Source organism: Archocentrus centrarchus, chromosome 3 (assembly GCF_007364275.1).
Source record: "Archocentrus centrarchus isolate MPI-CPG fArcCen1 chromosome 3, fArcCen1, whole genome shotgun sequence".
In the NCBI taxonomy this organism is placed as follows: Eukaryota; Metazoa; Chordata; class Actinopteri; order Cichliformes; family Cichlidae; genus Archocentrus; species Archocentrus centrarchus.
Genome location: NC_044348.1, coordinates 14,838,472 through 14,865,481, shown reverse-complemented (window position 1 = coordinate 14,865,481; position 27,010 = coordinate 14,838,472). Strand labels below are relative to the sequence as shown.

Sequence of the window (27,010 nt, the reverse complement as noted above, 5' to 3'; positions counted from 1 at the left end):
AAAGAACGTCATTAGACTTTGCCTCAAATTGCACACAGTCAGGATGCTAGCACTGATTAGCAGGTCAATGCCACAGGGGGAGAAGCAATGGCTACCCTTATGATCATGCAGGAACACTCCACGAACCAAAGAACAATAAATACAATCAAGGGGAAAGGCAAATCTGCTAACCTGCCATACACAAATATAAAAAACTGTCAGTGTTCAATGGGTGTATTCTTTAGTATTAAGGTTAGATTTAAAAAAAAACCCAAAAAAAACAGCAAATTTAATTTTTTGGCTTTGTATTTAAATTGGAGACAACAATCGCTGCAGTGTCAGAGGGTTGATGTATTCTACCAACACTGGTCTCCCTGAGCTGAACACATCTGCCTGTTTCCCTCAGTTGACTCTCTCACATCTAATGACCCCTTCTTCATAACTACTTGCCAGGTGGGGTGGCAAGAGGTTCATGGTAATGAGGGTCAAGCTGAAAGTCAGTGCAGCGTACAGGAGGAGCAGTTAAAACTTTTTTTTTAAAAAAAGAAAAATCTCAAAATCCCCTCTTAATATTTGTTATTTTGCACACATTTTTGATGAAAAACAGAGTAGCACGCTGAGTCACAGCTTGCAAATGAAAACAGCAAAATGAACATAATAGCTAATGGGATTACAGTGAATGTGTTAAGGAACTGGCAAAAGGTAAATATGTTGGTGTTTCTTATATATTATATGTTTCCTCTGAGCTTGAACTCAGGAGAAAAACACGCCATTTCCAGTTGTTAAAAGTGTACATGTATAATGATCACAACACAGTATACATAAAGAGCAAAACAGAAACAGTGCACATAAATCAGGGGGCAAACCCATAACCTAATATCCTTCTTTTGACCCCATCATTCCCCGTTTCCCAGTAGAGCAGAGCAGACCTCAGCAAGCATAGATTCAAAGTGAGCGCAACACGCCCTAGGTCAGCCTGTTAGCCTCTGGTAATTAAAAACGAGCCCTCTGGAGGCAGCAGAGGTTAAACGGGGAGGTTCACTTTTCTGCCTGTGACATTAAACTGAGATTACACACTCTGCTGATGTTGATAGACATCTCAAAAGTATGATATGCAATCAGGGCGGGTAGCCCTGTATTTGTTTAGTGAAATAACAAAGCTGATAGCTCAATAAACAATATAATCAATTACGGAATGAATGTTTTTCCTTCTGCAAACACAGGAGCGTAAGCCCTGTATTTTAATGAGAAACTGATGAAAAACAAATGTGCATCTTTCTTTTTTTTTTTTTAAAGGCATGAGTCGCAGCATGGCAATATGTGGTGGAAAATATAGTGGCAGATATTTGTCAGATTTCTTGCTGCCAGCAATGACGGTGCATTGCACATTTCCAACTGTGGCCTTCAAATTTATTAAATAGTAATATAAAGATGCTTTAAAAACCATCACAATTATATATATATTCCAACATCTTCATTTACATTAGATAAGCTTTGTCTCAGCACTGTCTAATAGCCACACTCTCTTAAACACACTCTCATCTCTTTGTGTGCGAGTGTGTCTGTATGTCAATGTCTCATTCACCTCTGTCTGGCCTGGGCACTGAGCACTGGACTGGATATGAGGGCATTAACTGTGCTTCAGTGCACCACACCATTTAAAAGGCAGCACAGCGCCAGCCCAGTTTGCCACAAGGCTTGTACAGGCTCATTGCCCAGGGCGACCATGCAGCCTGACCCAGGCTAAGCCCAGATGTCAAGAGTGGAGGAAGGCGTCCTGGTGCACTGTGCCGATGCTTTCCAGTATGGCTCAACATCTGTCTCATCTGCTGGCACCCAACCTGCTCTGCTCTCACCCCTCCTTCCCTCCCACTGCCTTTCTCAGATTCTCTATCATACAACGACTGAGTATACGGTCCGATCCTTTTCTCATTTTCTTACTTGTATATATATGCACACAATCACAGTCTGTCTTGTGTAGATGTGAGTGTGGGTACTCCAGGCCCAGGAGCCCCAGAGCCAACCCTCCCATTCACTGCTGCTCGCTGCATTATCAACTCTATCTGTCCATCTGTCCCTCTGTTCACCACTGCCTCTATCCAGCTGCTCACCTAGCCTTCCTATTAGCCAGCCTTCCACACACACTCCAGCATTGCTGCTCTGCTCTGGGTTACCTTCAAAGACCAAACTCCTTTGCTCATAAACACAGAAACAGCTGCTCTCTACAGTATGTCTGTTCTCTTTTTCCCCCTCCTCCTTTTTCCCTCTCTTTCAAAGTCAAAAGTGCTTCACTTGTTAATGATAGAAGCCATTTCTTCACATCTGTGCTACACAGGCATTTACATCCAAACAAAAGATAATGCAGGGTTTGCTGCTCTCCCACTTTCTTCCTGTTTGTCCCTGATTATGTAACACTCTTTCTTATCACTCCAGTTGTCTAAGCCTGTGAGTACTCCTTTAGATGTGTCTGTCTGCTTGAGATCTGGTCCGTGTTGTTACTAAGCATATGGGTTTCTTTTCATCTTTACAGTGGGCGCATGAGCTGAGGCTGTGCCCAGGTTTATCGTGGCCCCGGAGAGATGCTGTAGCAAATGTGGCAAAATTTAAAAAGTCTTATTTCTAGCAGCTCCAGTTCCAATAATGTAAAGCACAAGGGTTGTCATGGGCCAGGACAATTCATGGGGAAAAAAAGGCAAGAAAAACATACAAAAAAGAGCATGGAGTAATTGAGGGGAAATACTCATTAGATAGATATACAGTTTAAGAGGTTGATGGAAATTGCAAGCAAGACAAAAACAAGGAGACATCAGGAGATAGGAAATGGACCTTTGACTGAGTGAAAGTGGAGGGTTTCTTTTTTATTTGGTCTGGCAGTGGCACTACATACAGAGAACCCATATGTTTTGTTTTCTACAGTAATGCTTTCTTTAAAATGGCTTAAACTCCAAAGTCTGCTTCCAGTGGGAAAAACAAGGCTTCCTCGAAGGTTCTTCAACTGTTCAGTGGTTCTGAAGACGGGTGATATGCATTAGGTTCACATTTTCCTTAAGTAAATAGTTTTTCACTTGGCAAGCGATGCGAGGAATAGTGTACAAACAGCAAATTAAATGGTATCCCAAATAGAAAATTCTTTTGTGGAATTAGGGAAATTCCCTTCTTGTCTCTTCACTCAATTGAATATAGTAAGTGTCCAGAGAGATTGGGTTACAATCTCAGCACAATTTCCTCTGTTAGGTGAGACATGTCAGTTGTAATCAGTGAAGGACAGGCAGGGATGGAGCCATTGTTTCCTGCTGGTCCTAGGCTCATCCCGCCTCTGTGTGGGCACTAATGAAGAGGGGCATGTCGCGCTGGGATAGTTTACCCGTCTCCTCTCCTGTGAGTTGCGGACCAGAGCCAATCTGTCAGGAAAACATTGAGTGAAATTGCCCTGTGGTACAGCAATGCCTGGTGACAGCCACTTGCAGACTGCCAGCCACCAGAGTGATGCTACCACCCTGTATTGACAAGCAAATTACAGTCTCCCAACACTCAAACGCATCCAGCAAGATTCATTTACATCCATCAGCTCTGAGCCTTTGTTACCTTGTTGGGTTTTCTTCTCTTGGCGAGAAAGGGCGGGGAATGGGGGAGGATCCCAGACTGTTATGACAGAGAAGATTGTGAAGAGGCTGTGTGGCCAACATTAAGACTGACGGAGAAGCTAGCCTCTCTGGCTGGATGGCTGATCACATTACCTCGGCAGCATTGTGGGAATTAATTCTACCAATAAGATAATTTTTTAAGGTTCATATATTGCACAGTCTAAACCGAGTAAATTGGTGAAAATTATACCTTGCCATGCAGCTGACAGGAAGAGATATTTTAATTGAGGGGGGCAGCCTATTCAGCCACGTGTGTGGGATTTGGTATCTGCGTGTGTTCATGTGAATGTGTGTACAAAGATGACAAACAATGTGTTTGGGGGTGGAAACTAGAACATTTCAGGACAGTTTAATGGAGTTAATGGAGAATTGCACTAGATCATTTATAATGTATAAACTTTCCAAAAAATCTAGTGGCACTGGTATTAAACCACACTAATTTCAAGACAAAGTGTGTTTCTTTCGCACTCATCAGTTCCTTCACTCAAAAACATGCACTTATTTAAGAACACTTTTTAATAGTTTAATTTTGATGAAGGAAGGTGCTGGTGGTATTATTGGTTTAAAAAGAGAGGTAACAACTCCAACTTATTTCCATGACGGGGTTGAAATGATGGTTTTAATCATACCGGGCTCTCAGCGCTTTGTAGAGGAAGTGGTGGCAGTCACATGGTTTGTTGATCCCAGCTATGTAGAAAAGGGCATGTTTGATTTGCCTTACTGTTTTAAGGGGAATCTCTATGCAGGGTAAATAGCAGCCAGCAGGCGGAATATGTGACGGGCTGACAGACTTCAATTAATGGAAAATGCACCTCTTTTTGTTTACTGTGTTCTGTAAAGGTCAGCCAAGTCATGGTCTTGGAGGCACTGTTTTTGCCCATTCCCAGGGTTAGATACATAGTCAGAATTAATGACTCTAGACCCATCTCCCGTTCTTACCCCAACCTTCAGATATACGACTATTTCATCTGACCTCATACACCCCTATAAATAGACTGAGTATGCCTGTCTGAACTGACACTCCTTTCCAATAAACTTCACTATGATACACAAAGCCATATATATATATATATATATATATATATATATATATATATATATATATATATATATATATATATATATATATATATATATAATTTTTTTTTTACTCCAGAAAGATATTCAAAAAGCATCATCTTTTACACTTATAGACACACGTCCTCAAACATGAGCAGACTCATTTAACACCTTACGTGCTTCTGATAGCTCTACTCTTGGATGCATAATGACGCACAGCTCTTCAGAGCCAGCTGCGTGCATTGTTTGAACTTGCCAAGGCTCGTTAACACCGACAGTGGTAGCTTCTGAAGGACAAATGCCACATATATCAGCGTGTAAAGAGTCTCCCCTTAGTCTTGAGCTTGCCTTTTCAGCCATGGTTTACTTCTTTCTGCTGTTTAGCATCACGTTCTGCAGCTATAAAATTACTTTCTGGTGTTGTTGACAAAGCAGCAGTGGCAACTTAACCATATGGTAGGAAAGATACTTTTATATTCTTTGTTTGCTTCTTTTGTTCCCAAAGAACTGCACTGCTCCCAAAAAGAAAAGCTACAATTACTCAGAACTGCAAAGGAAAATGAAATTAGAGAAGCAACAATCAGCAATGTTCAGATTTCCATTGCCATTTCTTTTTGCTTTTTTTTATGTAAATAAAGCTCACTAGAAAGTTAGGAGGGAAGTAATTATCTTCAATTTCTTATTAGCTATTTATACTTATTACTATTTATAATAGCAATAAGTTGAATAATAGAATGCAGATAATTATCTACATTAAACATTATGGCCTCAGGTTAAGCCCCGACCTAGGTTTAGCTCTTAAATGCTGTGTGTGAAAACTCCTGGAGGAGCCCGTAGGGCTCGGAGCCTATCTCAACATTTCTCATTGCTCAAATCCCCTTCTCAGCTTTACTTTATATGATACAAAATTATATTTTTTTATTAGACTAATTTTACAAATTTTCTTGGATGTTTTCTACAAAGAGATAAACTATAAATAGCACAGTCATTTTCTAGATAAAAGCATTAAGAAAAAGCTTTTGTCACAGCCAGTTGTCTTCTGATAAATTCACTGGTAGGCGATTAAGACAACCAAAGTGATTCTCATTCTCTTTAATAACTATTATCTTCCTAACTCCTCCGTCTGGCTGAGCCGGTGGGGATAAAACCTCTATAATATGGGATAAATTACATATGTAGGGTGAAAAGCGTGTGTGAGCCTGGAGCCTCCAGGATTATTTAGTGTGCAGCTCATTACTTAGTGTACAGCTGCTTAGCCATCCTTTCTGCCCTGAGCTTGGCGAGCGTCACTAACATTCTTTGTCATGGTACTGTACATACCTGAAGCTGCAGGGGGCTGAGTCCTGACGCTGCTGCAGCTGCCATTGTGGATGGAATGAACTGCACCGGGTAGTTATCACCTGTCAGAGACAGAAAGAGAGAGACAACAATGCATACAGGTTCAGACAATGAGCCGGCCCACAGCGACCAGGCAAGTGCCAACACGGATTCTGGGCCCTCGACTACTTTCGCCACAGTAATGTGGCACATTGCAACGAGCACTCGGCTTCAAGCCCAAACATCTGCATTAACAAAAAGCCTACGGGGGTTTGAGTAGAGCAGAATTACTTAAGAAAGTTCCACACCATTCCCTTCTTTCTCCACCTGTGCACTACAAATCCCATGACAACAGAAAATAAGACACTGTTAAACAAGGTGGGGAATTCTTTAAAGGTGTATCTGTGTGTGTGTGTGTGTGTGTGTGTGTGTGTGTGTGTGTGTGTGTGTGTGTGTGTGCGTGCGTACGTGTGTGTGTGTGTGTTATGATTAGATGCTAAATAGCTCCCCTTGGTATTCAGTTAGTGCTTTTGTAAAAGACCAGCATGTTCTCTCAGGCAGTTCGTACAGCTGTAGACTTGTCTGGCTATTGTTCAGCGCAACATTGTTTGTTTCTGAGTGATAGCTTTGGCAACATAGTGAAAGCACTTGTATGCAAACTGGTTAGAACAAGTGTGCAATCACAATAACACTGGCAAAAAAAACACATTCTTATCTCATGTGCCACTGTGATCAAGCAAGGAGGAAATGATCTCCAAATAGCAGCACTATTCATTACTGTTGGCCTGCCATCAGCACATTTGTTACACAAGAATATAAAAATGGCTGCAGTATGAATGATATCCATAGGGTTGCAGAAGCCTTTACACAGTCAACCTTGTGTGTTGAGACAGACAGAACATCCCCAGTGAGACTGGGCAGAACAGCATTCATAGAGGGGGAGGTTGGTTTGAGGCATAGTCTGAAGGGGGGGTGGTGGGGTGCACAGTGAGACTGGGGAGGGGTAGTTGGCCTTCGCTCAGACCCCACTTCTGGCTGTCACTTCTCCTCACAAACATATGGAGCCATTAAGCCACAGACAAGGCAAATGTATATACCTTCTCTTTCACTTTACCCTCGTCCGCCCGTCTCACTTTGCAATCTTGTACAGCACAGCACAATGTGATACAGGCCATGGAAATCCAATCCCCCATTTAGTAGCAAATAAAATCACACAGCAGAAGTGGTTTCAAATGGTGCTAAGTTGGATGCAGGGGGGTACGCTGTGGTTATTTCTACACGCCTCCTCTTTTTGGTCTCGCTTTTCTCCCTGTCTCATTTGCTGCCTGTGACGTAAGGTTAGGGGATAATAAATGGCTGGATGTCTTTAGATGTCATGTGAAACCTGGGAAGGGTCATGTGCTGCACTACAACTGCTGGGGGACCTTAGGCTCCAAAGTCTGGCTCTTGGGTCACCAGAGTCTGTGTTTAGGCACCAGACTCCAGCAGAATGTGAACTCTTGCAGGTTAGCACCCCTTGTAACTGCAAAGTAATTACATTTAAAATGGTTTATTCCCTTTTTTTAAACTGGCCCTTGTTGGTTGTTGGTTGCTGTTGAGAGCCTGGGGGGGGGGGGGGTCATCGTATTGATGACGCCATGGTCACAACAGGCTATATTTCACCGCTCCTGTGGTTGCCAAGAAATAAGTCGTAGATCTGCTGAGGGTTGACAGATGTAGCTGAGACCTTTCTTAGGGTAGATCAAATTATGATGAATGAACTATGACTTCAACTGTCAAACGTCATTATCTTTTTTTTCACTGGCTTTTAAATTTCATTTAACTAGAAACAAATGAAGCATTTCTTTGTTTTTATTCGAGAGGTACACGTCACGGGAGGGTGACACAAAGATCCCGCATTGCATTGTCATTTGTACCATAGCTAAACTGAATTACAACAACTAGCTGAGCGTCATCTGACTAACTTGTTGTCCCTGCTATTTTTGTTGGGTCGTGATTTTTAGAAGCTGGTTTGTCATTAAGCCTGCACAAATATGATTATATATGCCTTTAGGTAAGTTATCTAATAATAGTTATCATTGGCTATCTCACATAATGTTAACAGCAACAGTACAGAAAAATACCCTATATCAGTGTTTCACAGGGGATGCTTTTGTCTTGCTGTTGCTCTAATCTTAACAAAGTGCTCCAGGATGCTTTCACTTTAAGTGTTTATGCATAGTAGTGGTGTGGTGAGCCATTTAAAAATTATTTTTTTTTTTTTTTTTTTATGTATACTACAGCTTTTTTGAAATTTAAGGTTTTATAGCACCATCTTGTTCTCCCAACCTACCCATGACTGCTCAGTCTTTCTTTTTGTTTAATGAGATCTTCACACTTTTTTCCCGCAACAATGTGAAGCAGATCAAATGAACTGCTGTCGAGTAAAAAACCAGACACAGCATAGGAATGCTTTTTTACATGGGTGTGTGCCCCATTATTGATCTGCTGTACCCCAGTAAAATCTCAGGTTTGAGTTTTAACAAGCTCCTGTACTTGGCAGTTAGTTGGCATTTAGACTCAAAGTAACAGAAGTAAAAAACTTTACATTTTCTTCGAATCCAAAATGTCACAGCAGCAGTTTAAACCAAGACGCAAGTTAAGGTGTGCATTTGGCAGGCACCTGCATAGACATGCAGGCAGCAATCTGTAGATCTGCACTTTGTGTGAAACAAGAATCAGAACTACTGTATCGCAACACAAACTGATTGTAAGTTGAATCACATTAACTTTGCCACAATGAAAAATAAACCAACTCTGTTTGGACTTTTTAAATGAATGAATTTTTATTGTGAAATGCAGAAGAATGCAAATAAATTAGGGGTGGGACTCGATTAAAAAAATTAATCGAATTAATTACAAGCTTTGTAATTAATTAATCGAAATTAATCGCATTTTAATCGCATCTCAATATTTGACATGAGAAATATTAATTTAAGTTTAGTTGATGAATGAATCAATATACATAAGCTTAAACTTCAAAATTTTGTTTATTTTCCCACCAGTCTACTACACAGACCAACGAAAGGTGGAAGTGCTCCTGTGATAAGCAAACACCTGAAACTAAAGTTAAGCATCATAACTGGATAGTTTTATTCAACATTAATGTCTCACTTAATATAGTTGGAAATTAATCATTCGCTTCCTTGATGTTGAAATGTGTTATGCTTGTTTTAACAGCTTATTTTGAATTAAAGACTTAAAATTAAACCACAAAAAGGAGAAAAAGTTCGTTCTCCGTTTAACAGCTGCTTTTACACAGCTGTGCTTCACACTCACGGTTGCTAGGCGACATGAGCTACTCAGAGGTGAGGGCAGGTGACGCTGATATGAAGGCTAGCCGCTCACTTCCGGCCTTTGTGGTGTTCGTGGGCTGCGAAAGACGTGGGCCGGGTCCTTCGCAGGATGCGGCCCCTAATTTGGACATTGTGCGTCGATATAATCTGTATGCCGGGAACTCGCGCACTGAGAAACGTTCCACAGTGCAAAGTGCGATTAAAATGCGTTAAAATTTTTAACGCGTTAATTTCCCCGTAATTAATTAATCGAAATTAACGCGTTAAAGTCCCACCCCTAAAATAAATATAATAATAATATAATGTAAGGAGGCTTCATATTGCACATTGTATAGTAGAATTTAATACACTAGGAAATAAATTTGTGGTTTGAGTAATCCCTGATTGAGCCCCCTGTAGTGACTTTATGTCTAGCAGTGCCCCTCAGGCAGACACTCTGACAAACAAAGACGCATACAAAGACTCCTTCCTCATGGGAAAAAAAAAAAAAATTAAGTTATTAAACATAATAAAATTCTCTTCTCAGTATATCAATAAGAAAAAAAATGTTTTTAATGACTTAACAAACAAACACTGCAAAGGCCAAACAGTTTAAATCTGGCAACTAATAAAATAAGATAGCATGAGAAAACGATCAACTGTCAGCAGGATACCTATGAGGAAGACTGGCAAAGGAACCTAAAGACTATGGGGTCATTCTGCAGGTCCATTAGAGGCACCTCAGCCTGAATGCTGCCATGTCTGTTTAAACAGTGTGAACAGGCTAGGAAGTCCAACTTGTATCTATTTGTTTAAATGATGAGTTGGTGTCTCTATGACTGTGCTTGCCTACCATGCAACACCAGGCCATTGAGCACAGCCAGTGGATGGGGTGATGACTTACCACTACGGTGCCAAAATGAATCTGTTGCCATGTGAGCGCCACAGGGTTGGGGGTCATAAGCAGTGGTCCCTGGGAGCTGTCTCATAATGATAACATCAGATTAGTGTGCCTTAGTCTTGGAAGTAAATGCTTCGCCACTCACTTCATGGAGAAGGGACACGGAAACATCCTGTACACCCTGCAGGTGGTGATGATAACATTGTGCTCTCTGGGTATTTTGTGTATATTGTGTTGGACAGGGAAGAAATAATAAAGGCTTTGAAAATACCTCTCCTGACTACAAGAGTCATTTTCTGACCCCCTTTGCTATTTCTTCATGAGCTCATGAATTATGCAAGAACTATGCACATGGTGACCCCTGAACATGATTCCATAATAGCTCCTGTTATTTGAACTAAAACATTTTCCGTGTCAAACCTATTGCAAAAAGCACACTGGTAAAAGACTCCCCCTCAGGCACTTTGTTTAAGCTGTCATGGCTCCATAGTTCAAAAATAGCTGACTTTCTTTTTCATCCTGTGGTTTTATAGTTAATTCATTAACTGCACTACCACACCTTTTAATGTTCTGTTGCAAACCTGCTGACTTCTTACTGTTTTTCTTTTTCTGTTTTTAGCCCTCTTTTTTCTCTCTCTCACACTTTTTTGTTTTTTCTTTTTGGTTTTAGTGCTGTTTTACAACAAAGACTTTTCTTTTTCAAGCCGACTAACAGTGAGGTCCCATCAGCGTAAAGCACTCTCTCATTCTGCTTTCACACATAGGAATGGAAAAAAAACCTTTTTTAATGGACATAATTTAGTTGAATTTAATGAAATAACTAATGTGCACTAAAAAAAATAACCTGGGCCAGGGACCAAGTACAAATTGTAATGTGGAAAGCTTTACATTGTGTAAAATATGTTTCCAAAATACAGAGGAAGCGAGTGAGGCATGCTGTTACAGGCAGTGCAAACAGCAATTGTGTAGGAAAACCTGTTCTTGCATCACATACAGAGTATCCAGCTCTTAACTGTGCTGTAATTACTTAATCATACACTCACAAGATACAATTGTGTGAAACAGTAATAGGAGAGTTGCTTTTTTAATTTCCATAGATTTGGAAGGCGTTTCTTGCAGGGTTCATTTCCTGTGTTCTTGGATCTCTGACAGTGGATACTTTAAAAACTATTATAGCCAACACACTCCTGTAAGATACTTTCATGTTGATGACATGTTTACATTCCTCCACTTTTCTGCCCATATCTATTGTTCCACAGAGACAAGAACATTCCCAGGCTTTGCGCTCAAATCTGTGTTCAGACACAGCAGAGCATGCCAGGAGCCTCAAGTGTGAATGAAGCATTTAAGTCTGACAACTTCTAGACTGAAAATTATAGCTGTGGAAAAATTTTTTAAGGGGGGCAAAGCAAGCAAGGAGAAAAGAAGGACAATATGACCAAAAGGCTTAAATTTGCAAGCATACCTGGCTTATAAGACATTCCTGGAGGGAAAAGAAAGCCTTGCTGGGCGGCAGCTGCTGCTGCTAGAGTGCGTTGGTCGTGTGGAAAAATGGGGATCATGAGCGGAGGCATGTGACCCTGGACCTGCTGAACAGATAGGGAGCAGAGATCAGAGAGAGGCCTAAGCATAGGCATAGTACACAGAAACACAGAGCCCACTCAGGGGGAGGCCAGATCACAGCTCTTGCTAACGCGTGCTGACAGGGGTCTCTGCAGCAATGACGGCCCTCGTGCGCTCACACAATACCTGGCTGAGCTACGCCTGCTCTTAATCCAAACCACAATTTCACCTCAGTACATCAAAGGCCCCGCATACACACATTGTTCCAGCATAAGTTAGAGGAAGTGACATGTACTGTAGGAGAGAAAGCAGAGAGGCGCAGCAGGTTTATATGACTTCTGTGGCGAGTATTGTATGTGTTGAAAGAATTATTAAATATACAAAATAACAACTCCAAATCTCAAAGATGTACAGCGTGCCTGGTTTTAATAAAACGTAAGGTCAAAGAAAACAGTAGCACCCACTGATGACTGTGCTTCACGGTGTTTGTTAAAGGCCTGTAATAAACCAACTTTCTTTGCCAGAGGATTTTTTTTAATGTTTGGTGCAGATGCAGATCCACAACTGATCAGCATATACACACATGAAGACACAAAAACCTCAAGGGAAGCTTAACATGTAACATAATCCTGAATGATCATTTGTTAATATGATAAAAACCTAAAGACATCCAAGAATTTACTATCACTGTTTTTAGGAGAGAAAATGGTAGGCAGTTGAAAAAAGCTTTTTAAAAATTATTATTATTATTTAAATGTCTTTCCCAGTCTATGTTCAACTCACATATTAACCTTCACCATGCAGCCTGTTGCTGACTTGCCTACTGGGGATATCAGCGCAAACTGCCTGCATTTGTGTGTCAAGGGTGGGTGAGTAGCTTATGTATCAAAAGTGGTGTGTGGGGGTTTGCACACACGCTGCAAGCACAATTTTACTGTCAGTCTCTGCTTCCTGAAACTGCATGATAGGGAGCAGCCTGGCTGCCATGGGCCTGTGAGGGTTAATCTAGGGCTGAGCCAAATCACCTCAGGGGAACCTGCCTGGAAGTGGGTTAATAAAGGTCATCCCCCAAAATAAACACTTTACGGAATGTTTCTCCATTCATCCCTCCTTAAAATCAACTCGCAATAAAACGGGTCTGGGTGCAATTACTGCCGCTGCATTGGGGCATGAAATCAACCTGTCCTACGTTCTGGCTGAGGTCTGCTATGATCTCCACTTTTCAGTCAGTGCCGGTCCCCCTGTAGACCCTCTACAGGAGTAGTTGCACCCAGTTTCTCTCAGAGCTAGCAGGTTAAACCTACTTTAAACAACTTTATTGATCTGTCCAGAGGTGCAAAGCTACACTGAAAACTAAATAAATAGAAGAATTTTATGCCTACTGAGCGTTTGTGGAAGTGCAAGTGCAGAAAGTACATTATAGAAGAATAGAAAAGTATGTAATTCTTCCAAAGGTAATTCTGTAAAATGTGCTGTTGCTGAAGAAAAATAAATGGCCAAGGAGACTGCGACAAATGTCCTTAAATAAAACATTGCTTTATAGGGATTTGTGTTCCAAGTTTCCAGGCTGAATGAAAGAAAGATGTAGCTTGGCCTTGCATGTGTGGAACATATGGAAAAACACAATAATTAATGTCACAACATGAGGTAGGAACACTGACAAGCAGGGGGACACAGCCTTTCTCAGCCTGTGTATATGGACTGTTAAAACAGATGGAGTCTGTTTCTGAATGTGCAGTAGTCACAGGGAAGAAAAGGACTCCCTCAAGTCCCTTTAAGTGCGCTGCATGGTAGTTCATATTTCAGGAGTTAGCTAACATGCATCAGTTATTTAAAAGTCACTTCATCTTTTTTCCTTCAGAATTTAAATTTAAAGTTAAAAATGTTTTTCTGACTATATTAAATAATATAACAAAATTGTTTAAGGGATGTATAGAGACTGTGCACATTTTATATACACTATAATGAGAGGCATCCGCACAAGTAATCTGATCCACGTATGCATTTCTCCAGCAACAGTAAATGATAAACTCTAAATGATATAATTTCATCTGGGATATAAGCTTTTATTACTATTATTACTCTAAAATATGGAGCAAATATACAAGGTTCATCGAGGCACGACAGATCAGAACTGTGCGTTGAAGGGGAAATAAATGCAATGAAGTTGAATGGTTGTGATTTTCGGTAATGAGCTCGATGCATTAAAGTTTAATTTACAGCGGCTAATGTCAGAGAAAGGCAAATCAAATTCTGAGGGGCTTCAAGGTGGCAACAAATAGTGGAGGTTAGCTGAGCTGTCAATTAACAGCTTCCACAGTGGCTGAGTAGATTATAATATTTTCATGAGTCCCGTTTTCTTATTTTTAGAATCAACTGTTAAAGCAGTGTAGCAGAAAAATAAAGTATATTTTAGGAAAATCTACATGGATGTTTAACTTGCACTCTGCTCTGTTTCTACAGCTCCCTCATCCCACCCACCTTATAAGAGTTACACTAAAGTCCATCTATCTGTGGGCAGAGTGCCCGGGATATTTCTAATGCCAAAATGATCTCGAGGAGTCGGAGAATGAAGTGGAGCAGATGTGAGTGGGGCGCTTGGGCAGTATCCTCCCTTTCCCTCATAAATACCGCAGCATTGTTATGCTGGCACTGCTATTCCTTTGTCTTAGCGCTGCTAAGTACTGGATAATGTCATTTCACACCATCTGCCCCCAGGCTTCATTAAAGATACATGAATGGGCTATCTTATGAGGAACAGGTGCTATTGTTTGTCCCTCAAGACACAGCAATAAGGATCTGACTCGGAATACTTGAAGAGGAGCATCTGTAGTGATCAGTCAGACAGACTTGGCTGAGGCCCCCGTCTCTGCCAGCACGCGCTCCAGCAGAGGTTTCCGGGGGAAACGGGCTCCCTTGCAACATGTATCATCAATTCAGATGACCTGATGAAGTCTGTAGCAGCCCAGTACACAATCTGTTTCCCTCTCAAGGAGATGCTGGTATTTGATAAATAGAACTCGCTTGCATCTACTATGTGTGGGATTCCAAACTGAATATTATAAGAGTGTTTTCTTTTTTTTAAAGAGTAAACTTCATTTAGAAAAATATAGCACACACACACACACACCTTTGTCCATTTGTGGTTTCATGATTTGATAGCTTTAAGAGATCGTTTGTTTGAGAGTAAGTTAAGCAAGTTGAATAAGAAAGCATGTAAACTCCACAATGCTATATAGGAGCAGCACATCCTGCGGTCAGACTGCAGAGGGCAAGCAGACGGTTCAGATGTCTGATGTGTAAATACACAAGGTGTAAAAAAAAAAAAAAAAACAGGACAGACTTGAAAGAGCTCCCTTTATTTCTCTAAGCACTTAAAACACATGCAACATGCTCTCAGACACACACAAAGGCAGTCTATACACACACACACAAAAATCATTTTAATACTGCACTAATTCATGCGTGATAAACTCCTCATTTTTATAGCAGTTTCATTAATTAGCATTCTTATAAGGCACCGAAAATACAGATTAGACTTAACGTATTTTAAAGGAAAGATCCACTTTTTAATTTTTTAAAAAGCAAACGGAGAACGGTGAACGGTAGCGTTTTTATAGACTAGCAAGCATCCACCTACAGCACTGACGCAAGCTGCTCCAAAACAGTCAGTGCAAATGGAGATGAACAGCGCATTACAGCACTCACTTGGGACCCTGTCAACACCCATGCTCCTCACTGTCTGTTATAGCCTCCACAAAGCACCCACGAGGCCCCGAGACCCCTGCTGGCATTCCCTTTGAACCCTTTTGCACTTGCATGCACTGACTGATGCTCAAGTTTGCTAATCACTATAGACTACAATGGTCTATGTCAAGGAAACTGTGAGTTTTTTGTTTTTGCTGCCAGAATCATTCAGTATTAACAAGATTCAAATACAAAAAGGGCCAAAAAAAGGCAAACATCCACCTCAGTACCACCACAGCTCACGTTTATTAGCTTGAAAGGACCTATGAGATCCTGAATCTTCCATTCTGATTAATTACCACTTGACTCCTTTTAACTCTTACCTCTTACACGCAGATCCTTATCTTGGATATAATCTGCACAAGTGTCATGAGGAGACTTGAAAGAAGTACTTTTATAAAATTACTGATAACAATAAAACCCCAGGTAGACAGAAGAATGTGAGGACTTGACAGCAATAGTTTTTAATTCTATAAAATTTTGACAATAATAAACAGCTGAAAAGATCACAGTCACCAGGAATCTTTTAAAAAGAGAGTTCACATTTCACTGTCACCTCATTTTAATAGAATGACTTCATCGCTTTAGTAGTTTCCAGCCCTCGCTAATCTTCATTTTCACATTTTCTGTTGGAGTGGTTCTGTAATTTCACCCAAGGAGGATAAACGTAAGCTGTTGGTGTAACAACTATTATCGTTCGCACTTTGTTTCCACCCTTCTCCCCACTGAGTTCCACGCCAAACTCTTTAGTAGAAATCGCCTTTCGTGATTCATTCAAAGGTAAAGCAATCTTGAGTTAGCTGGCTACAGTAGTGCACACAGTAAACTGACACTACACAGCAATATATGTTTAACACCTGCCACTGTGCATGTACAGAGCCTGCTGAGTGTACAGTGTACCACAGCATAACTAGGAGGAGAATCACTCAGTGGAAGCACTTCTGCTGAATACTCTTTCTTCAGGATTCCCACCAATGAAGCAATCAGATATTAATCCTTTACTACTGGTCGCTTACTCACTTACTGCTGTGCGCTGAACAGTTACATCACGCAGCAGACACCCACATTGATCAAACACAGATCTGATGGTGTTTGGATTTGTCTGTAACTAATGGTAATCAGACAAATAGATCAATAGATTTGAACCTGACTTTGATGCTCCAGACTTCTGCTTTTGAATGAAAGGCTTCATATTACCTCTTTATTTATGCTTGGCCAGATTAATGCTGGAAACCCTAGAGAGCATCAGGTCACTGACAAAAGGCCTTTGTCCTGTTCAAGTGTCTGTTTTTATCTTCTCACTTCCTTCCTGCTTCTGAAACCCTTATACAACACCCCATCCTACAAAAATCAGACATATTATAGAAAACCTGAAACTACTGACTAAGTGTGCACTGTTCGCTTAAGCTTGAGTGTGATGACACACATCCCTCCTTTCTGCGTGTGTTACACTACGTAAGTAAAAATCCAGACATTTGAGTGAGGTCAGGCAATCCAGAGGGAATAAGCAATGGTTCCACTAATTCCTTACAAAGTACAACAAGCCTTCTTGGAAAAGTGCCATTCCAATATGTCTATATTAAGCCGACGGGAGCTGAAAGCAGGGTAGTCCAACCCTCTGACCCACCTAACACATCCCACCCCAAATCCCTCCACACTCTAGCCCTCCTCCACATCATGCCTCCTCTTGACTTCCTTGGAATCCTGGATAAAACTGCGGGCTACTGTTTGCTTAAATACAGTGCCTGGCATTTACAGGAGTTCTGCACAGTGCACTCTACTCAGATTCAATGTAGTTTTAGTATTAAATGTTGAAAGAAGGAAATAAAAGTCCAAGTGTGACGCAGACAGGTAAAATAGAAGACAAAAACAAGATAAAAAAAAAACATTATCAAGCCATTGCATATGCCATGCATGAATACAAAAAAGTCATAAAAAATTTATAGAATTTAACGGTCAAGGTCTAGCCTCGAGGTATTTTACTCTGGTTTAAACTTTTTTTAATTAAAAGTGGTTGTATGTTGAAGTGATCATGCTACACTACACCTCTCTGTTTTGGTACAATCTGTGTTTGATTCTGAAAACACACACACACACAAAAAAAATACATGTTTGTTTGTTATTTAAAATTTGTGCACATAGCAACACAATTTTGCATTACATCCTTGAAAAAGAGATGATTGAAAAATACATGTGACACTGACAACTGTGCACTGTGCAAAAATGAGAATAAGTGAACTGCCTCAGGCCTCCATTGCAGGGAATTGGGATCTAAAGGATCACTGGACATCAGCTATTGATGTAACCAGCTTCATGTGCACACAGAAGGAGAAGTGGGAAATTTCACCATGAAGCACTAAAATTCTTTAAAATGTATTAAAATAAAAGGGAAACACCTCTTTTGCAGGTATAAAGTTAATAACAAAAAGTCTCTTGTCTGAATTTGAAACAGAGGGCCACCCCTAATGTGGAATTGTCTGCACGACGGCTGGGTTTCCCCCTCTGTCCTGTCTTCCCTTCATAGACTGAGGCTCTGTCTTCACTGTTACCTCCCAGCTGCTGGGGCCACAGAACACAACAGAGCCCATTCTGTTGTTCAGAAGAAAGAAGGCCTGTCAGGAGGGGCAACTTTATTACACACACAAGTGCGCGGACACTTTCAAATGTGCTCGAATTATGATGAACAAGAATAAAACATCAAATTGTGTAAAAGATAAAACAAAAGAGGTTACAGATGTGTGAAAATCGCGCAGTTTGATTGAATGAATGAAGAGTTAGCAATGTAATTAAAACAAACACTTAAAAAATTTGCATGTGGGGGAAATTGAATTTCAGAAAAAAAAAAATTTGCTACAAAAAAAAGAAGGTGCAGGACAAAGTAGCATTCATTGTGTTCAGTTGGGGAATGCTTGGACTCTCCTCCGCCCCAAAAACAAAAAGCTCCTTTTTTGAATTAGCCATGGGCTGAATGCTTTGCTTTGCCACCCCTGCCCTAGGAAAACACGCGCCCCTTTCTCCCTGCCGGCTGCCTGTACACAGTAGAGTCTATTAATGCGGCTCCTTCTCCCTGTGAGAGTGCCCACTGCTGAGGATGACGGCCACGCAAAGCCAGCGCAAAGACAAAACAGTTTGCACAACATTAGCAGAGAAAACACAGTCCATGCAGTGGGGGAGAGGAAACTGAGTCAACAGCACACTGGAGGATGTGTTCTCCCCTAACTGATATTTTTCCTCTTGGGGGTTGAGGTACAATGGTTGTTAAGTGTAGCTGCTTTTCCACGATCCAGGGAAGATTTGTGGAGCTCTGAACAGGTGCTTTATTGTGATATTCGGACCTAACGTAAAAGCGCTCCATTCATCATCATGTGTGTGTGTGTGTGTGTGTGTGTGTGTGTGTGTGTGTGTGTGTGTGTGTGTGTGTGTGTGTGCAAAGAAGAGATATTCAGCTCTCTAGATTATTTAGCACCCTGATTCATTTTAAAGGCAAATTCACATACCTGTATGCCAGGCAATCTTCTATGTTGTGTCAATTATTCTTGTCACTTTTGAGAGAGAACTGACAGAGTGGGAAGTTTGTGTCATAAATTAACCCATCCCTCGGCTGCTTTAGAAGCCCCTCAGGTGACTAATTTTAAGTACACCCTCATGTGTGATTTCACACATGACGGCCTTTCAGGTAGCACCTCTGATATGGAACCTCTTAAATTATCGCTGCTTAAGCTGCTGAGGTGTCTGAATACAAAAGGCCAATTACTCAAATGCACGGCTCCATTGTGCAATTTACAGTTTCACAAAAGAGCAGTAACTGATCTGGGTTTGTCACAGTTCTACCTTATTGGCAAAGACACAAAACAAGTAGTATATGTTACATTTGAAAGACACCTCGCATGGATCTTTCCGTCTCCTTTTAATTCAATTTTTCTTTCTTTTTTTTAACCAATACAGTAGAATAAGCATGTTTAGAATCACTCAGAGTGTGTTAGAAGAGATGGCGCATTAAATTGATAAAGAGGAGGCTGGGAAAACCCCACAGATCCTAAAGCATATCTAAAGCAACAGACAAATGGCATTACATATTAACTGCCCATCCACTCAGCTTCATTTGCAAACCATCACTGCCACCGCTGCACCTTTTTGTGCATCATTAAGTTTTAACAGGGCCGTGATGGCTTTATTGTTTAAATTGCACGTGACTTTGTTTAACGTCAGCATTTCTTCTGCTCCCTGACAAGGAGTCGCATTTCATAACTAATTAAATTGATCCGTCCTACCTCGCTGATAGAGTCCACTAAATGGAATTATTTGTATCCAAGTGTCAATATATTAAATCACAGGGGCTAATGAGTCGGGTCACCGCTTTCTTTTATCTTCGGTCTTGCATGTGCACATCTTCATCAGCTAACAGTCTCCTTAAATGGAGGATGAACATGCTGGACTGAGCCTCCCTGGGCGAGAGCCAAGCCTGTCTGACTAGGCTGTTAATGCCCCCCCACATAATCCTACTAGCAGGCTAACACGGAGCTCTTCAACACAAGGGAAAGAACAGAGTCTGCACAGACGCGAGTGCACACACACACACACAGCAGCACAAACTTCCACACTTAAACACACACACATTATCATTCCCCTGCTCTATTATTCTCTTATTATCATGCTAACACTTCCAGACTAGCTGTGCTAATTGGGGGACTTACACATTCTCTTTAACAATGTCTATTTTTGTGCTCTGTTTTTTTTTTTTTTTTTTTTTTTTTTTTGCCAGTGCATTAATAAGAGTCTCACACTGAGAAAATCATTTGTGCCGGGGAGAAAACAAAAGCATCAGAGAATACACAAATTAGCACTATTATCTTGGAGCAATTACCATACGGCCCTGTGTTTATTTAAACTCATCTGACTGATTTAAAATATTTACCATTATGCTGTAGTTTTGGGGGTTTTGTTCCTCTAAATTGGTGACCATACAAAATCAGAGCATTAAATTACTGCAAAGGATTGGACGCATATTCCTTTTCATGATGATAAAAATGTAAATCAAACAGAAATACTAAAAGACCATTTATTACATCGACCAATAGAATTTGTTTTTGTTATGGTGGAAGATCTGGTGCGATAACTGTTTGTGCAGCACTAAACAAAGATTTAATTCTTCATCTGTGCAGGGCTTGTTAAGATTGGAATACTGAAAGGAGGCCAATTATGTGTGGGAAACTACCAAACACTGCCAAAGACCTTGTACTGGCTTGATGATTTGTGTTGTAACAGGACCATGACCCTGACCCCAACCATCAAAAGCTACATCTGAATAACTATGGAATGGCATCACAACAAGAATGCAGAAATCTTGGAGCGAGCTAAAGCCAAGAAAAGCTGGATTTGATTGAAAATGCAAAGAATGACTTGACGATAGCCTCGGGTTAAGCTTGATGTCAGTCGTCTGTCATGCTGCAACTGCACAGGACACGTGAAGAAAAGTTCAAATCCAGAATTGACAAGGTAATACAGATATTTCCAGATGATGTACAAAAACCTGCTTCAGTGTTATGCATGTAAATATAAAGTTTATTGTTTGTTTAAAGAAAGGCTATCAGATGCTCCTCAACCTTCAGGAACATGTCCTGTGTCCAGCTGACTAAAACACATCACAGTAACGATTTTTTTCCCCCATCTTAGAACTGTGTTAAGTGACATTAAACACTGCCATGTCAGATATATGTTTTCTACAGTAAAACTATAGAAAAAAGTAGACAAACGAAAAGAAGCATCTATTTACCTGCATTCATTAAGTATTAGACTCTGCAAATCAAAGTTTTTTTTCTCAAATAACCAAAACAGTGCTATACAGTAGTATGCAGTGTACTGCTTATTACTGTATGATACATTGACATGAAGGGGTAGATGTGTTAGTAATAACTTGCCATTGAGGTCCTGGCTCAAATATAAACTCTATGAAGAATTAATGTAGAGCTTTTTCTATCAAACTGCACGTCTGCTATGCTCATCTCGTCTCATCTTCAAAAATCGATCTCTATATTGTCCACCTTATACATTTTCGGCAGATAAATGCCGGTGTTATTAAATTTCTTCTTTAATCTTGAGACCTTTAGTAGTTTCCCCCACTGTTTCTTGACACCATTAAAGGCACATGTGAGGAAGTCACTAAGACTTTGAAGTGTGCAGTGGACACTAATACACTGGCCTTTTCTCTTTTAATCTCTGTTTTTCATTTTCAGCAGAAGAGACATACAAAGAGACATGCTGTGTTTGTGGACACGAGGTTAAATGTACGAAAAATATGTGCTTCCATACAGTGAGGTTCGAGTTTAAAGCCAGGTCACGTGTAGAGAGAGAAGAGCAGGTCAAATGGAGATAAATTGAATGAGGCCCAGCTGATGAACAGATAATTCATCGGGTGAGAAATAAATGTGGGGAAAAAAAAAAAAAAACTTTTGTTGGCCTCCATTGAAAGCATTATCTTCCAGATTTTGGACCTCACAGTGTCGTCGGAGTTAAAGCATCAATGACAAGTGACAATGTCATGATATTGTGATGTTTTTCATGGATTAAAAAAAAATGAAATTAAATGTCCTGAATTAAAAGTGTCCCTCTGTTTCATGTGGGGAGCTCTGCTTTCTCCAGCCTGTTTGTGAAGATAAAGTTCACCCTGACCTTTCAGCCAGTATTTATTCCATTGATGTGTGTATCAGTGCGTGGGTCCCTGTGCGCCTGTGTACTGTACACCATCACCTCTGTGGATGCATATGTGTATTTACTTGCATGCAGAGTGATACCAGGGATTGTATCTTAACAGACCCGTCCTTGAGGAATACATGAACTGGGGTCATTACCGTGTGAGGTGCGGGGATTTGTTCCTTCGGTCAGGCCATGGGTGGTGCCAACACCTGTGTCCTAAAGCTTCACATCGCATAATTTATTTATCTTTTTAAATTTCATGTCCTAAAATGATGCCTTGCCTTTGCTGCTTATGCACTAGAAAGTACAAACAAAGAGAAACAGAGGAGCGTTAACTCCTCAGGATCTCTGAGTGATGATGAGCTGAAACAAATGAGAAAAAGACAAGCGTGTGCATGCTATTATCTCTTCAAGTATATGGAGAGATGAAGAACTTCTGGGACAAACCAGCTCATGGCTAATATATATATTTAAGTGTCTCATAAGTCTTACAAATCCTGAATGGTGTTTCAAATTTTCAACTTAAATCAACTCGAGAGTTAATCTAATCCCAGGATTGAATTAGTGCCAAGATGATTTCGACGAGGAGGATGAACTGAAAAATACAAAGAAGCTGAGGGGAAAACACACAAAGCCTTGAGCTTTAACTTTTGATAAGCCTCTAACACTTCAATCAAAACATCTGCTATCTTAAAACAAGTGACATTGTAATCCCAAGGGACAAAGACTAAATCTCTCTCCGTCTCTTGTTGGAGTGATGAGAAAGGATAAAACGAGAGATGGCTATTCAAAAGGAAAACTCAATACTTGCTGCCTTGCTCCAAACCTCACTAACTAAACCTTTATAACTACCTACTTCTGATAGAGTCCCTTAAAAGTCCTTGACAGCGCACGTCACAAAAACAGTCTCGACTTGCCGTCCCCTCGGTTTTATTGTCTGGCCCGTTTACGGTGTCAAATGTCACATCATCAGTACAAGACCTCAGCGAGAAGCTTTCTCTTCATTTTCCTTCGAGCCAAAACAGAAGGACTTTGATGGCAGGAGTGTCTCCTATAAAGTTTAATGCTCTCCTTGCTAACAGCAGAGTAACTCAGTCCCTCAACACTGCTTACCAATTTGCTAAAGGTCTGCGCAAAGTACAGGATGGAAGCTTGTTTACAGAACTAATTAAGTCAAAGCTGTTATATATTAAGATGGCCAGGGCATTTTTAAGAGGCAGTAGTAATGAAAACAGAGTGGTAGAAACTGTTTCACTAACTTGCCCCTGACTCTCTTTTATCTACACTCACTGGTACTCCAACTTGAGAGGAGTGGCCATAGGTTAAGGACAGAGAACATATTCTTCTCTAAATAACTTGTCGTCGGATAAACAATGTTGCACACGATGAAACTTATTAAAGTCTCGGGAGTGACTTGTTTTTGCATGGTGTGCGCCCAGTGCAGCCAGGAGAGCCTGATGGGCAGCAGAACAGATGGTCTGAACATGAGATTCTTTTATTTAATTGTGGATGTGGCTTTTTTTTTTAATCAGGAAAGATCACATTTTGTCAGGGGAAAACTGGCTATCTGGGCTCTACAAGAAAGGGCTTTACTTGTATCTCTGTTCAAGTGTTTGAAATGGATATTTAGAAGCACTTTCCCATAAACACTTGAAACCCCCCACCCTCTCTGAAAAGTATCCATCAAGGGGAATTTTCAGGTAATATTTGCCTATAACTCTGTGATGAAAGCAATGGCCTCTAAAAGTGAGCTCCTTTAGGGCTGTGCCCTTATGCTCAATGTGCATAAGTAAAGAGCTCTCTATGATATGAGTATTACCAGCCCCTCAGCCATGTATAAGGTATTTCATTTTCAAGGGTTTTCTGCACAGAGTGGCATGCTATGTGCTTGTCTGTAGTGGAATCTAGTATAGAATTGTTTTTCCAATAGACTGTCCACTGTTGAAGTGAGCGGTCCAGGCCAGTGGCTTCTCAAGAGGAAGCTGAGAATGCAGTCTTTCCCTTGTAAAGAGCCATTGAAAGAGGCATTTTGATGCCCTGGACATAAATCTGGTTGCAATGCCAACTGTTCTTTGAAAACAGAGGTTTTCTTTGACTCTTTGAATCAGAAGGACAACTTTTATATGTGGTATGATGCCCCGTATAATACACATGAGGAGAAACTACTGTTTATCAAAATGCCACAGATATCTTCTGAGGGAAGATATCTCATGAAAAGCACAATATATATATATATATATAATCACGTAACAAGATGCTCGATGATATATTGATTCCGCAAGAAGAATTTGTTACGAGTGAGTATTTAAAGAGAGGCTAAAATGAAATGAGATGATGGGGAGAGTTCTGAGAACAAGCAGAGGAGGAGGAGGTAAATGGAGAAGGATGTGCCTGACACCAAACACACCCAGCAGGATAATGTTAGCTTTACAAAGGCAGACTTGCAGCCTTGACCACTGCCAGTGAGCAACCCTGGATTACCCTGCACATATCCCTGGCCACATTCAGCTACATGCTGCCTGGGTGGTCTTCCTCTGCACCTTTGTGCTTTGTACTATACCACACAGAGCACACACACAGACAAGCATACACACGGTGAGTATGATAGCATCTGGCATGGTGCACATTTGAAAAATAACAACACATAAAAGTGCAGGAGGCAGAATGAGGAACTACAAGAAAAGGAAAGAGCACAGTGGCGGGCACACGTCACGGTGACAATGTAAGATTCAGTTGGTCTCGCGCTGTGTGGAAGCATGCCATATCACCCTTCTGGGATCTACTCATTTCAGAGGCATTTACCAGCCTCTTTCATGTCCCCCACCTCCACGCTCTTCTCCATCAACACAACTCATTAGCTGTTGTTACTTTTCCCCATTTTTTTTTTGGGTTCATTAAGATGTGCTAATTATTCACCTACATATTTTTAAGTCCTCCCGATTACCAACAGCCAATTAACATTTGATGAGAGTGACGAATGTTAGCGTGACACAAAAATCAGAGATAAAGGAATTAAAAAAAAAAAAAAATACAAAGAGAGCAAAAGAAGGAGTGGGAAACTTAAGTTAGCAATGATATTTACTTTAATGTCTAATTTTATTGATCTGTGCAATTAAATCCAGACATTTGGCTCCTGGTGACAACACCGGTGCTCTAATTATACTGAAGAGGTAGAAGTGGAGTAGTAATCATTGTAAGAAAAAAGTAGGAGGTGTAAGCTGCTGAGTGTTAAAGGGCCAACAGAAATGCATTCACTGACCTGGATCTGCTGCTGGAGGAGGTTGATTTTGTGCTGTTGCTGCAGAAGCTGCTGTTGTTGTCTTGCAATCTGGTTGGTAAATGAAGTAAAAAAAAAATAAAAAATGGGGGATTAAAACACTTACATAAAGTAGATTGAGAAGTAAATTAACTTAATATTCTTGTTCTCTATTTTAAGAACGTCATCAAACATTAATTACAGTGTAGCAGAATGCGTGCTGAGATGGACGATATAGGGCTGGATGGGAGGTGGAATTCAACATAGCAATTTTTATATGAATAAAATGTATTCTTTTATCTAAACCGCTGCAGTCTGTCAATAATAAACCAGCAAATGTTCTAAATGAACTGTCGACCTGCAGAGTCAAAATTTGTGGTGAAAGAGAATAAATGATTTACAGGACAGATGAACGTGGTTATGATGGAGGTGGCGAGCTCAGGAAGGGTGACAGGGGTCCCCGCTGCCCCCGAGTGACGAGCAACCGCACCGCAATGTTTCTCATCCCAGCACTCCCTCTTTCTACATGCTCACTTCATTGAGCATGACAACCTAGTTTTAAGTGTCATTTAATTTTCATTTTTAAATATAATTACAAAGTGTTCACTGTAAGATATCGGCCGTCTGCAAATGTGTCAAGATTAATTTGTGCTGGCTTCCTCACGAGTGTCAACAGTTAATTACTGTGTTGTATCTTGATGGCTTGATGACATCCCAGATCTCAGCGGGCTCTGTTACTCCCTCCCATACCCCCCCACCCCCACCCGTCTCTCGCTATCGCTCTCCCATTTTTATTAATATCAGCCCATATTAAGATAAGCTAAAATAATAAAATGTCTTATCTCACTGTTCACTTGCTCTGCAATGTCTACAGAGCCTACAGACTTGACTGTAGTTTGCAAATGAACATTATTGATTGAAAAAGAAATCAATACTGTTAATGTATTATTAGTGTACTATGACCAAATGCATCACTCCAAGGTATATGGTGTATCTTTTCATTTACCACAGGAGGGTCTGAGAGTGTGCTGAGAAAACTCTGAGTGAACTCCTTGCTGATAATTGACTCATAGCCATTAGGGTGGCGGGTGATAATAAAAGTGTCGCCCGTGTGGATAGTTTGTGTCCTTATTTCTTCCCAGACATTAACACACTTCATGGCCTGTGCTAATTTGCTGATTTGTACAATATGGCTCATTGGCCTGATTTGTGCCGCAAATCTAATGCCAGGCTTGTTCTAATAGGAGTCGATTTATAAGATATAGAGGACTTCCATATTTAATATAACGTTTAATTCACACATTCCCTCGCATTTGTTAGTACAAGTCATAATAACATTTTTCCTACCACGCAGCATAACCGTGGGCGAGAGAGCATGACCGAAATATCTCAGGCAATATAGAATATAACGACTCTCAAATCTAATATTATTCCAAATTTCAACCAAGTAGCAAGGTTTTATTGGCACATTTCAGGCATGAAATGTAATAGGAAATAGAGAGCTAAGCACAAAGAGTTGTATTTAAGCGGTTTATTA

General features: G+C 40.6%; 1 protein-coding gene across 2 annotated transcripts in view; it reads right to left on the bottom strand.

Annotated features, from left to right (window-relative positions):
- Positions 1–27,010, bottom strand: part of sox6 (SRY-box transcription factor 6) — a 125,797-nt gene that overhangs the window by 23,313 nt on the left and 75,474 nt on the right. The window contains exons 8-10 of one of the 2 annotated variants that reach the window (XM_030722782.1): positions 25,477–25,545; positions 11,680–11,803; positions 6,003–6,082 (exon numbers count right to left, since the gene is read on the bottom strand). In XM_030722782.1, coding sequence (XP_030578642.1) covers positions 6,003–6,082; positions 11,680–11,803; positions 25,477–25,545 — 273 coding nt within the window. The remainder of the gene's footprint in view (positions 1–6,002; positions 6,083–11,679; positions 11,804–25,476; positions 25,546–27,010) is intronic. The other variant, XM_030722791.1, reaches the window with a different exon arrangement.